The sequence below is a fragment of the Chaetura pelagica genome, unplaced genomic scaffold (assembly GCF_000747805.2).
Source record: "Chaetura pelagica isolate M959 unplaced genomic scaffold, ChaPel_1.0 scaffold55, whole genome shotgun sequence".
In the NCBI taxonomy this organism is placed as follows: domain Eukaryota; kingdom Metazoa; phylum Chordata; class Aves; order Apodiformes; family Apodidae; genus Chaetura; species Chaetura pelagica.
In genome coordinates, this window is record NW_009953571.1 from 5,284,005 (window position 1) to 5,295,798 (window position 11,794).

Genomic DNA, 11,794 nt, shown 5'->3' on the forward strand with positions numbered 1-11,794 from the left:
AGGCTGCAGTCATCCTCTCTAGCTCAGTGGCACGAGTGGGAAGCAATGATCTGTGGGAGGAGGAGAAGCAGTGAATTTCAGCACTCATTTCTGTTTCTGACACATTTGTTATAAACCGTGGGATGGGCTCCTGATTCCTAGCAGTTTAGAAACAGGGAGAAGAATTTAGTTTTATTTTGTTTTCAACCTTCCTCCTTTTGGAGGGACCCTCTGGAAGGTGACCTAAGTCCCTGCTCTCTTACCAGGCCAGCTAGCAGAGAGAGACTGGAAAAATAGGCTGAGAGAGGTTTGCCTCACCTTAGGGAGAAAGGAAACTTTATAATTAACCATCAGAGAGGATCTTTTACATAAGTGTTGTTAATTGTTTCTGCCCTGTTTGTTTGGTAGGAACAACTCAAGTGATTGGGAATTATGGAGAGGGTTGGAGTTACCTTTCATTGTACTTTAATTCCACTTCTGTTTCTGATTCCTCTCCCTCCTCATAAGCAGCCTTGAAGCCCAGGTCAAAAGGTACAGCAAGAGGGGTTGTGATAACCCAGAGCCTATAAAGCCTTCTGGGTGGGAAAAGACTGTGTGAGTCACTGAAGGAGATAAGATGCTGACAAATAGATGCTAAAGCTCTGATAATTGTTTCAAGTGGAGAAGTGCTAGTCTGCTTCTTTAAGCTCTACCTGTTTATTAGACTAACATTACTTCTTGAAAAACATGGATGATAAGGCTGGACAATGTAACTAGTAATCAAGCCTTGGAAGCCTTTTTACCTGCCAGGACTCTGCCAGTAAAGAGGTCTGATTCCTTTTCACATACATCTGTGCAGAGGTTCATCCAAATCTTGGCCATTTAACCTAACATATCTTTGAAGGACAGTTTTTGTTATAGTCTCATAACAGATAATACAATTACTTACATCATCAAAGATGTCTCTTCCTTAGGTTCTGGTAAAGCACAGTCAACTGCTGAAGGTGAGCAAGGGAGCCTGAAGATTAAGTGCTTAGGGACCTCTTACCTGTTCTTGTTTGCTGTTAGACAATTTTTGCAGTACTAAACAAAATTTGGAGATATGAGAGCTGTCCTAGATTTTAATAAACCCATTCCAATTATCATGTAATCTTTGGTAACTGTATTTGGAGAAGAGATCTTTCAGATAATTGGATTGATTTATCTGTTGTTCACCAGGCATAGATAATATTATTTTATTCATAACCGTATTGCTTATCTTTCTTCCCCACAGTTTATGCAGATTGGCAGCATCTCCATTTCCTCTGTAGGCAGTTTGCAATCAAAAGTATTCATATTCTGGGAGCAAATATTAGGCTGGAATTGGAGCCTGCATGCTGGCTAACTTATTTCTTGACTTGTGGGGCTCTTCTTAAAATTTACCTTTTCTTTGGTAGTGAGATATTGAGAAATTACAACCAACTAACAACATTGAGAAGTTGCAGCCAATACCATGTCCCACAGGGTGCTTCTCTGTGGGAGGGGTGAGAGGGGAGATTTAAATGTTTGCAGCCAGATCACCATGAATCTTGTCTTTCAGAATGTTATCTGTTTGTCATTCAGGCAGTTCTGTGTAGCCTGGTCAAGCTTCTGCTGGCTGCCTCAGACAGGGCGAGGTGACCTGCACAGAAGATGCTCCTATTAGCAACCTTTTTGCCTTGAGACTCCAGTTTAAAGTGCCCCAGCCCATGAGCTCATGTAAAGTAGTATAATCTGGAGCAGCATCTTCTACTTTCTTGAGGCTCAAAACCAAGAATAGGTTCTGATAACTGGATGCATCTGCTTTGCCTTTAATGTGTGAAACAGCTAGTTTTTCTGATGATTCACAGAGTAGCTGTTTATGCCAAATTCTACTGTACAATGCCCCACTGTGTAGAGCAGATCCTGCAGCCTGGCTTTTCCATTTAAAAGCAAAAAGAAGAAATATCCCAGTATGGTCTGTTTACCATTGTCAGTCTGTTATTTCCTGACTCATGTTTTTTCCATCTTCTAGGTGGCCAGAGACAACCTCCGTATGGGACGTCCTGGGTTCCTGTGGCGTTGGGCATTCTCACAGCCCTGGTCACAGCTGTTGCCCTGGCTCTTATTCTCCTTCGAAAAAGAAGAAAGGAAACTCGGTTTGGGTAAGGGAGGTTCTCCTTGTGCTGGTTAGAGATGTCTGCTTTCTCTTCCAGTGTGGTTTCTGACTCAGTTATTTTTCAAAAAGCATTGAGTACTTTTGGCACTTTCTTTACATAACTGTCTTTTCTTCACAATTTTGGGGGTACCCTGGATTAGAGACTAGCAGGAAAATACCCTACCTTTTCTTCAAAATGTGAACACCAAAAATATGGTAGAAAAAAATGTTATGTCATTATCTGGGCTTTGTTAGAATATAAACAAATAAACTAGATACAGGTAATTCTGTAAGTCATTGACAGTGCTGCTTAAGAGATTCAAAGAGAAAAGACCCACAAATTAATCCTCTTCTGTGCTCTTAGAGGCTGGGCCCTTTATCCCATGCTAGCTTTCAGTCTAGCAGCTGCTTGTAGCTTCCTGACTGCCCAGAACCCTCTCAATCCCCAGGAAAGCCTCCTTTCCATTACCTCTGACAGAGTCTCCCAGACCTCCTTCTCACAGCAGTATCTCTGTTTATGTGACTTCTGCAACCTGCCCCAACCTGCAGCTTCTCCCAGGGACTCTGGAGGAGGGATTCCCTTCTCTCAGAAGGCTTCCACCCCCTTTAGGTGCATCAGAAAGGCAGCATAAACCCATTATTCCTCCTCTCCAGCTACACCCTCTTTAACAAAACAGTTGTAGTATTTATATGACAAGGTGTGAGAAATCATCCCTGTTGTTCAACACACCCTCTTAGAAGTGAATGGCCCATGTAGTCATGGCCCTGTGTGTCTTTTCTGCCTTCTAGCCATGCCTTTGGCAGTGTGGTTGGCAGAGGGGATCCAGCAGTCCATTTCAGAGCTGCCAGGTCTTTCAACAGAGAGGGCCCAGAGCTCATTGAAGCAACATGTAAGTAAAACGACCTGGGTGATTCTGCCTGAGAAGCTGTGTTTGTGCATGTACTGTGCTTTCCTTTTGTTTTCCCTGAAACTGATGGCTTTGGATCAAGAACGTGGATTAATTTACAAGGAGGCTTACACACTATGGATCACAGAGGTGAAAGGCCAGAATTGCTGTTGCCATACCAATTACCTAGCACTTGCTAATTACAGCTACAGTCACTGTGTATATTAGTGCAAGGCATAAATTCACCACTCCTCTGCCCCAGTTTCACACCACAGGGACTCCTGCGACTATTACGCAACAGTGAGAGAAACATGGCTTAACAATGTTAGCAGTACAGTTTAAACTCAGTGTGCTGAGCTGTGCTACAAGCCTGAACCAACTGATCAGTCTTGGAAGGCCAGGAATTACTAACTTCTCAAACAGTCCCAGGAACAGTCAGGGTTAAGATGATCCGTTTCTGTCTCCTGGTTCAGCAATGTCGTGGCTCTCTGTAGCAGTGCTGCATGGCTGGGTTAGGATGATGCTCCAGCTTTGCTTCCCTGGTTTTAGAGGTCTTTTCATTAAATCTAGTGATCATAAACCATTGGACTTTGTTACCCTCTCAGCCAGGTACTGTGAGACTTGTACTGTACTTACAAGTCTGGGAGCCAGTCATTGAGAACTAGTGCAGCTTCATCAACTTAAATGAAGCTGTGTGAATCTAGTGTCTGTCAGTGTCCCTTCTGGTTGGATTCTGTCTTAGTGTTTTTTACAATAATTCTGTATTCCTGTTGCTTTTGGTCTGTTGAAAGGTGGTGTCATCACACCTTCTCCTTTTAGTACTGTTGGCACATTTTCTAGTGGTTGGAAGTTATTCGCCTCTCTCTTATCTGTGGGGAAGCTAAATGACATAGAAGGGAACTCTGCCTTTTTCAGGTTTTCCTGCTTACAATATGGGAATCAGATTGGGAATGGAAATTAGAGCAGGTGACTTTTGATGTTGTCACAGAATATTTAAGTATCACTCATTTGACTCTTCTGTTTTTTTGGGGTTTTTTTTGACCAGTGGAGAGTGTAGGGATCAGTGATGAGCTGAAGACAAAACTCAAAGATGTCCTCATCCAGGAGCAGCAGTTCACCTTGGGAAGAATGTTGGGCAAAGGTAAGAACCAAAACTGAACAAGGCTTTATATTGGAAGTCCCACTTGTGTTACCTTTACTGTTGAGCAGGGAGAAACAATTATAAGCAGCCTGTTTTCTCTCCTTCTGCTTGTAGATGAGAATTTACATTGAACTTTCCCTTCCACCGGGATAAAACATTTCAAAGGTTTAGCATAACTAAGAGGATATTGGCTGAGCCATTCCTATAATATGGCTCTACAGAGTCATGAACTGCAGCCTATGCTCAGCTTTCCTAAGTATTGTTGATTCACTGGTGTGTGAATTTCAGAGAGTCAAACAAAGAAATACTCAGTTAAACTTCTGCTCTTTTGTAATAAGTGTTGCTACAGAATTCCTTCCATTTGCATAAGCATGCGTCAAATATTAAACAGGCTGAGACAATACAGAGACAGAGATTATCTACCTCAAACACTTTGACCCCTCATAAAAAATGTTCATTCAGTTTCAGACATTCTCAACCTTTGGGATAGTTTGACTCAAGATTGTTGTTTGGGCTCTTATAGAGGCACATTTGGAACAGGTACAGAATTTTGCTGACATTTGTCCTTATGCATTCAGGTACTTAGGAACTTTTCTGTCTGTGGATCTCCATCTGAATCTTCCACACAGGCACTCTTAACATTTCTTGGAGGTTTTCAGGTCTGGAGGGATGGCCAGAGTAAAGGTGGAATGCTTCTCCCTTAGCTTTAGCTAAAAGATTGACCCAGAAACTCTTGTGAGGAAATGTGGTTTTGAATTTAGGTTTCCCAAATGGCAGGTCAGTGTCAATCTCTAGAAATAAGTAAAAACATGTAATGATAAAGCAAATAACTAAGAGACAAGCGTAAGTCAAGGATCATAAACAAAAGGAAGCTGAAGTGTTTGGCTTCCTTTTTCTTTATAAAACTAGTTTTACTCAAGTTTTCTCTGACTGTTTCCCAGTGAGAACGTTCTTCCGCTTCATCCCTCCCAGAACAAATGCGTTTCTTTCAGAGCAGGAAGATGACCTTCCTGCAGGAGTGGTCCCAGAGGACTTAACAATGCTAAGTAATTAAGCAGCTGTGTCACCTGTTTGTGTTACCTCTTGGCCAGTTTCTGGGATCCTGCTTCAACCTGTATGGGCTGTCCCCATGACAGCTAAAAACCTGGAAATCAGGCTGTGGGTGCAGGGTGTGGGGATGGCCTTGGTGGGAAGATGTGAGTTTGTAGTATCTGGCCTGTAGTGTGAGCCCCATTCCCCAACCCCACTGTCAGCATACAAATCATTAAATGGTTTGACTGTATTATCTTGAGCTCTGTGGACACTGCAGCTGAGCAACAGCTCATAATGTGGAAGCAGTACAAGATGCTTTTGCTCCTTCCTGTTTTCCTCTTTTGTGGTCAGATCCACTGCTTCTGGTTATTGTGAAATAAGCATGTGCCATAATCCTTTTGGGGTAGGTGTCCTGAGTGCCGTATTTTGTTTCCTTCTTTGTACTACCACAATTCCTCAAACTAGTGCATTTTGGGTGGGTTAACCAATTACAAATTAGGGAGAGTAAATCTAGAGCCAGATCTAATACAAAGAGGCTGTTATGCTGTGGTATAAAGCCACATCAGGCTAAAATAATTTGGAGAGGGCTTGGCCCATTGCATTTCCTCTTATCTCCTTTAGAAAACACACCAGGGTAAACCTTCCCTATGTGAATTAGCATATCATGCACACACAAGTAGGTGTTGTATATTTTGTCTGGTCAGCTGTGATTCATACAAGTAATTCCGTGAGTTTTGAGAGATAAAGCCTGATGGTGTGCCAAATGGTTGAGTCCTGGCAGCATTTCTCAGCTCTATTGGCTGTCAGCACTGAGAGGTTCTTCAGCCAACCATCTACTCACTGCTCCAGCTAATATTTCCCTCTCTGACCAGAGCCTCGCTCAGCCACATCCCTCATGATATGGCTTCCCCAGAAACGTCTGCCTGAGATCCCAGCTTGTATATACTCTGGCTCTGCATTGTCTGTCTGGTGGAGAGGATTGCTTTCTTTCCCTCTTGTTTTCCTTTGCCTTCTGGACTGCCAGCACAGTGGCCTTTGTCAACTTCTAGTGTTGCCTCTCCCAGGCACACATGTGCTGAAAGCTGCTAAAGGGAACTGCAGAATGGAAAACTAAGCTGGTAGCTGTATTTCTTTTGGTTATTCAGCTTCTTTGCTGTGAATCCTAGAGTGAACCTGCTGTGAATCATACTTTCTTCACAAGAAGCTGTTCCCTCACTGCCTGCTCTGATCATTTCTCAGGAGAGTTTGGGTCAGTTCGGGAGGCATTACTGAAGTTAGATGATGGCTCTTTCCAGAAAGTGGCTGTGAAGATGCTGAAAGGTAAGTAATAGCCAAAGTACCCAAAGTACTTAAGAGAATTTGGGAAGATTAAATGCTACCTGTCCTTTTCTCCAGCAAACATCCCCTGATGCTCATTACTCCTCTCTGAGCTTCCCACCCAGCCACATAAACCCATGTTGTCTCCCGTCCCTTTCATGTCAATCTTTTTGTAGTCGAAGCTCTTCAGGGAAGGACCCATATCACCTTAGTTGCTTGTACAGCACTTAGCACGTGGTGATTGCAACCAAAACCAAGTCACAGCTACAGCTTCTGTGTATAGAGGATCTTGTTCAGTTTCTTGATTCAACACAGCACTACATCACGTGGCATAAACAGCTGAGATAGGTCTGCTTTGCCATAATAATTCAGCAGTGAAAGATAGTGTCCCTCCAAGGGTGTATCCTAGAATAAACAGAAGAGTGTTTGGGCTGAATGCAGCAACTCAAGTTAACTCATCTCAGTCAGGCATATTTGAGCAAGTAGTCTAACTCCCTTCTGATTTGTCGTTTGGTGAGTGTACATAACAAGGGCAACTAATACATTTATCAGGCAGAAGTCTGTAACAAGAAGAGCAATTAATAGGTAGGTATAAGTCAAAGCGAGTGCGTGCATATATGTGTGTGTGTGTGTGTATGTGTTAACCTATGTTATTTCACTCCTGTTGCCTGTAAGGCAAAAATTAACTGTGACTTGACTTAAAGCAGAGTCACATTAACTTATCTCTGGAGCTGAGTTTGGCTGCCACAGAATACCAGTTAGTGCTAAATACACTAATAGCACATTAGTGTAAATTCCATCATTGTCTCCAGTTTCATCAGTAATTCTAATAGTTTGCAAGCTGTTTTGTGTACTCAGACTGTCAGGCATCTTACTTGGGAACTCTCTGTCACCTTCCAGAGGCACCTTCCTTTCTCCATTGACTATAAAAGGGAATCTGCTTTTGTCTTCTGAATTGTATTTATATTACTTGCCTAAAGCAGATAAATGTGAATGCTTCCCAAAAGGTCTAAGTCTGGTCTTGCAGCAGGACTGGAGGACTTCTGCTAAATTCAGCAGCAGCAGTGGAAGGAAGTAGTCCACTGGGCTAATTATTGATTACATTGATATACTTCCATAAATCTGTAATAATAGCAATGAGAAATAATTTACTTCAAATTTATGCTGATGTGTGTCACTGCTGAATTTGGTCCGAGCTCTCCCGTAGTGTGGCTATTTTAAGAAAACTTAGCTCTAGCATCTTAGAAGATTCAGTCATGCTAAAGGACATAAAAGTGTTGATCTGTCATGGCACCCTCATCAGAGAAGAATTAGGGTCTGCTGTGCCTGCCAGGGGCTCCAGGCCATCTTCTCAGTTCTAATATTTTATTTAATTTTTTATGACATCCTCTCTCCCCAACATTGTAGTTAAGGTCCTTTCAGCTTATTAGTTCTTTCATCTTTAATGCATGCATGATTTCCTTGGCTTCCAAGGGAAGTCCTTACTGAGAAGAGAGCTGGGTCTTTACTCTGCCAAGAGTCAATATGCCAGATGTCCCTGATGTGTGCTTACTGCCACCCATCCCAGAAGAAAGTGTCACGCTCTGCTTTGTTGTAAACTGGTTCATCTAGATGTAGTTCTGAGGATGTGCTGTGCCACAAAGAGCAAGCTTCTAATAATCATTAACTGTCAAGTCCCTTGGAGCAGCTCACAAAGGAGGAAAACTTACAGGCACATTTTTTTTCCAGCTGACATCTTCACTTCAACTGACATTGAGGAGTTCCTGCGAGAGGCTGCATGTATGAAGGAGTTCGATCACCCACATGTCACTAAACTGATTGGTAAGGCAGCACTGCTGCTTGTGGTGCCACCGAGCACCTCCCAGCTCCAAACAACCCCACACAGCCTCAGGTACACACCCCCACTGCACTGTTAGTGCAGACACCTCTGTGCTGCCCCAGTCCTGCATAAATCCGTCTTGCTGCTTCCCAGGGCTAAAGGGAACTGGAGCGTGTGTAAGTGCTGGCAACACTTGCCCCCATACATCAGCAATAACCATCTCTTAGGTGAGCCATTTCTTTAGTTCTTGCAAACACTACAGAGAGAATCTAGGTGGCTGAGAAATGTCTGAGCTGCTGTGAAATGTGGGCAGGTGGTTCAGCAGACAAATAGAGGGAGAGGAGATTGTGCCTTTCCAAAGTACTGGGTAAGAAGCAAAACATTCATAAATGTGCACTTTAGGACATGGGAGATTTCCAGAATCTGGAGGCTGTTCTGCAGATCTTGTGGTTTGGGGCTGTCTGTTCTGGAGACATCCTAGGAACATTTATAGCCAGTCACAGAATTACCTTGGTTGGAAAAGATTTTCAAGATCATAGAGTCCAATCACTAACCTAACACTGACAAGCCCTTAATTAAAGCATATTCCTAAGTACTATGTCTATACAACTCTTAAATACCTCCAGGGATGGTGACTCCACCACTGTCCTGGGCAGCTTGTTCCAATGCCTGATAACCCTTTTGGTGAACAAATTCTTCCTAATATCCAATCTAAACCTCCTTTGGCTCAACTTGTGGCCATTACCTCTTGTCCCACCAATTGTAATTTAATTGAGCAGCCCAATCCCCACCTCTTTACAACCTCCTTTAAGGTAGCTGTAGAGAGCAAGATCTCCCCTCAGCCTCCTTTTCTCTAGGCTAAACAACCCCAGTTCCCTCAGATGCTCCTTATAAGACAAACGCTCCAAATCCCTTCATCAGCTTTGTTGCCCTTCTTTGGACACGCTCTAGTAGTTCAGTGTCCTTTCTGTAGTGAGGGGCCCAAACTGAACACAGTCCTCAAGGTGCAGCCCCACCAGTGCAGGGGTAAGATCACGTCCTCACCAATACAGGGGTAAGATCATGTCCCTGGTCCTGCTGGCCACTCTGTACAGGCCAGGATGCCATTGGCCTTCTTGGCCATCTGGCACACTGCTGGCTCATGCTCAAGTCCTGCAAGGAGAGCTGAGAGCCACTGAGCACTTAGTACTGCATGTGGGTTAGAGGTATTTTAACACCTCCTGGCACAAAGCCATGCAAAGGAGTTTGGAGCATGGAACTGACCCACCAAAAAGTTTTCCTCCAGCTTTGTAAAAGAAAGGCACAGCAGTCTGCAAGATCTCCCTTGGGACTGATTGCTAAAACCCCTTTTGCTGTGTGTGTCCTTGTTAGGAGTCAGTCTGCGGAGCCGTCCCAAGGGCCGTCTTCCAATTCCCATGGTGATCCTGCCCTTCATGAAGCATGGAGACCTTCATGCTTTTCTGCTGATGTCACGGATTGGGGAAAACCCTTTTGTAAGTCTGTCTTGCTGTAGGATTTCTTCTGGGAGGCTATAGGTTTTGTATGGGAGAAAGTTATGGGATGTGATGTTGAAGTATTTAATTCCATGCATGTTGAGGACTATTATGTCCCGTTCCTATATCCCCCACCCCTGCTCAGTAATCTGGCAGCAATTCTTGCAGTTTTTCCATACACCAGGAACACAACTTAAACTGTTGCTTCTTTCAGAACTTGCCTGTTCAGACCCTCCTGAAGTTCATGATTGACATTGCCAGTGGGATGGAGTACTTGAGCTCAAAGAATTTCATACACAGGGACCTTGCAGCTCGAAACTGCATGTAAGTGACCCACAAGTTTTCAGAGGAAAGAAGGATGGGAGTGGGTGACAGAGGGATTAGAACCCTTTTATGTGACAGAAGTGAGAAGGAATCCTGTCTGAGGGTGTTGGTCCTTGCATTAAAGTGACTGCAGGCATAGGGGAGCCATGGGGTAGGGGAGTGTGGTGGTGGTGGTGGGAGGGCAAGGGGGCAACTCCTAATGTCCCACTGAGCTTCCAAATTGACTGTGTTTATAAGAAACGTTTCCATCACTGGTCTGCACATGTATTTTCATAGAGCTGATTACAGTATGTGTTTGCAATTAGTCATTCTTATGGCTGTGTGTCAGCGTGGGCTACTTGTTCCAGGATATAATGTAACCAACTGGAGAGAATGGGTTTGGCTGTGTTAGGAGAAAGGAACTTTCATTGTAGCCTGAAATGTTTTTTTCTTGTATCTATTTTGAGGATGAGATTGTAACCATATAAGAAGTGTAGAATTTCCCTGGAAGCTTGTAAAGAATGGCTTCTGTGGAGAATGCCTTTGGAAAATAATTGCATGGTGAACACACTGTATGATCCCAAGTTGCTGTTCTTTTACCCAAACTGCCTTGCCTGCTTTGAAGGAAATAAAAGTCCTTATTTTATTCTTTCCCCTCGGCTTCTTCCCTGAGAACAGAGTAAGGAACAACCCATTCTGGCAGACAGAACTCTGCTTCTGAAAAAACCCACGACAAGTGGTAAAATCCACAATGAGACAGATTTCCAAAGGCATTTGAGTGTCCAGATGTACAGACAGGAGCCTGATAGTCATAATGAAAGATGATGGGTTAGCCTGCTTTGACATTTATGAGAAACACATACTGATTTACTATTTTTAAACATGTAAAAAACACAGACTTCCTTCAGAGGAAGCTGAATGCCTTTTTAATCAGATCATCTGGGAAAAGCAGGGAGTCCTTTATGAGACCTGGGAGCATGAAGTCTTTGTGGGCTTCACTTTCACTGTCTACCAACATGTCTAGGTTTAATTGGGTGACAGCAATTCAGACCATTAACCAGGCCCGGAGAGAAGATCTTGCAGATCTAGTTTGACCAGTAGTAATAAGCAGTCTAGGGAAGCACCTCTGTTTTTTGATTGCTGATACAGGTGTACGCCTTAGTGGTAGCAATGAGCACTGCAGGTGTCCTCTGTTGATCTTGGAAACTGTAGACAGTATCTGAGTTCACTTTGGCTGCCAGAGTAGACCATCTGAGCATGGCTATTTCCTTACTTCCCTAGTCCTAATTATCTCCCTATTAGTCTCAAAGAACTGGTTTGAGACCACTGAATTATTTCACTTTGGTCATTAAGTAAATGAAGTCATTATCCTTCTGAGGAATACTTGGTGAATGATATACCTTAGTTCCTTCTCCAGACAAGGATATACGTCTTTTTTTGCCTGAGGTGGCCAGTAAATGCTTTTCTCAGTCATTAAAACTTTCTTTTAGGTTGGATGAGAACATGAACGTGAGTGTTGCAGACTTTGGGCTGTCTAAGAAAATCTACAGTGGAGACTACTACCGCCAGGGCTGTGCTTCCAAGCTGCCAGTGAAGTGGCTTGCTCTGGAGAGTCTGGCAGATAATCTGTACACAACACACAGTGATGTGGTGAGTTTTGCAGTGGTGCATTTGGGGGACACCTGTATT

General features: G+C 43.4%; 1 protein-coding gene across 1 annotated transcript in view; it reads left to right on the forward strand.

Moving 5' to 3' along the window:
* TYRO3 (TYRO3 protein tyrosine kinase) overlaps window positions 1–11,794 on the forward strand; it is a 42,318-nt gene that overhangs the window by 23,383 nt on the left and 7,141 nt on the right. Inside the window, exons 9-16 of the mRNA XM_009999573.1 lie at window positions 1,991–2,120; window positions 2,903–3,003; window positions 4,046–4,141; window positions 6,413–6,493; window positions 8,219–8,311; window positions 9,681–9,802; window positions 10,017–10,126; window positions 11,596–11,755. Coding sequence (XP_009997875.1) covers window positions 1,991–2,120; window positions 2,903–3,003; window positions 4,046–4,141; window positions 6,413–6,493; window positions 8,219–8,311; window positions 9,681–9,802; window positions 10,017–10,126; window positions 11,596–11,755 — 893 coding nt within the window. The remainder of the gene's footprint in view (window positions 1–1,990; window positions 2,121–2,902; window positions 3,004–4,045; window positions 4,142–6,412; window positions 6,494–8,218; window positions 8,312–9,680; window positions 9,803–10,016; window positions 10,127–11,595; window positions 11,756–11,794) is intronic.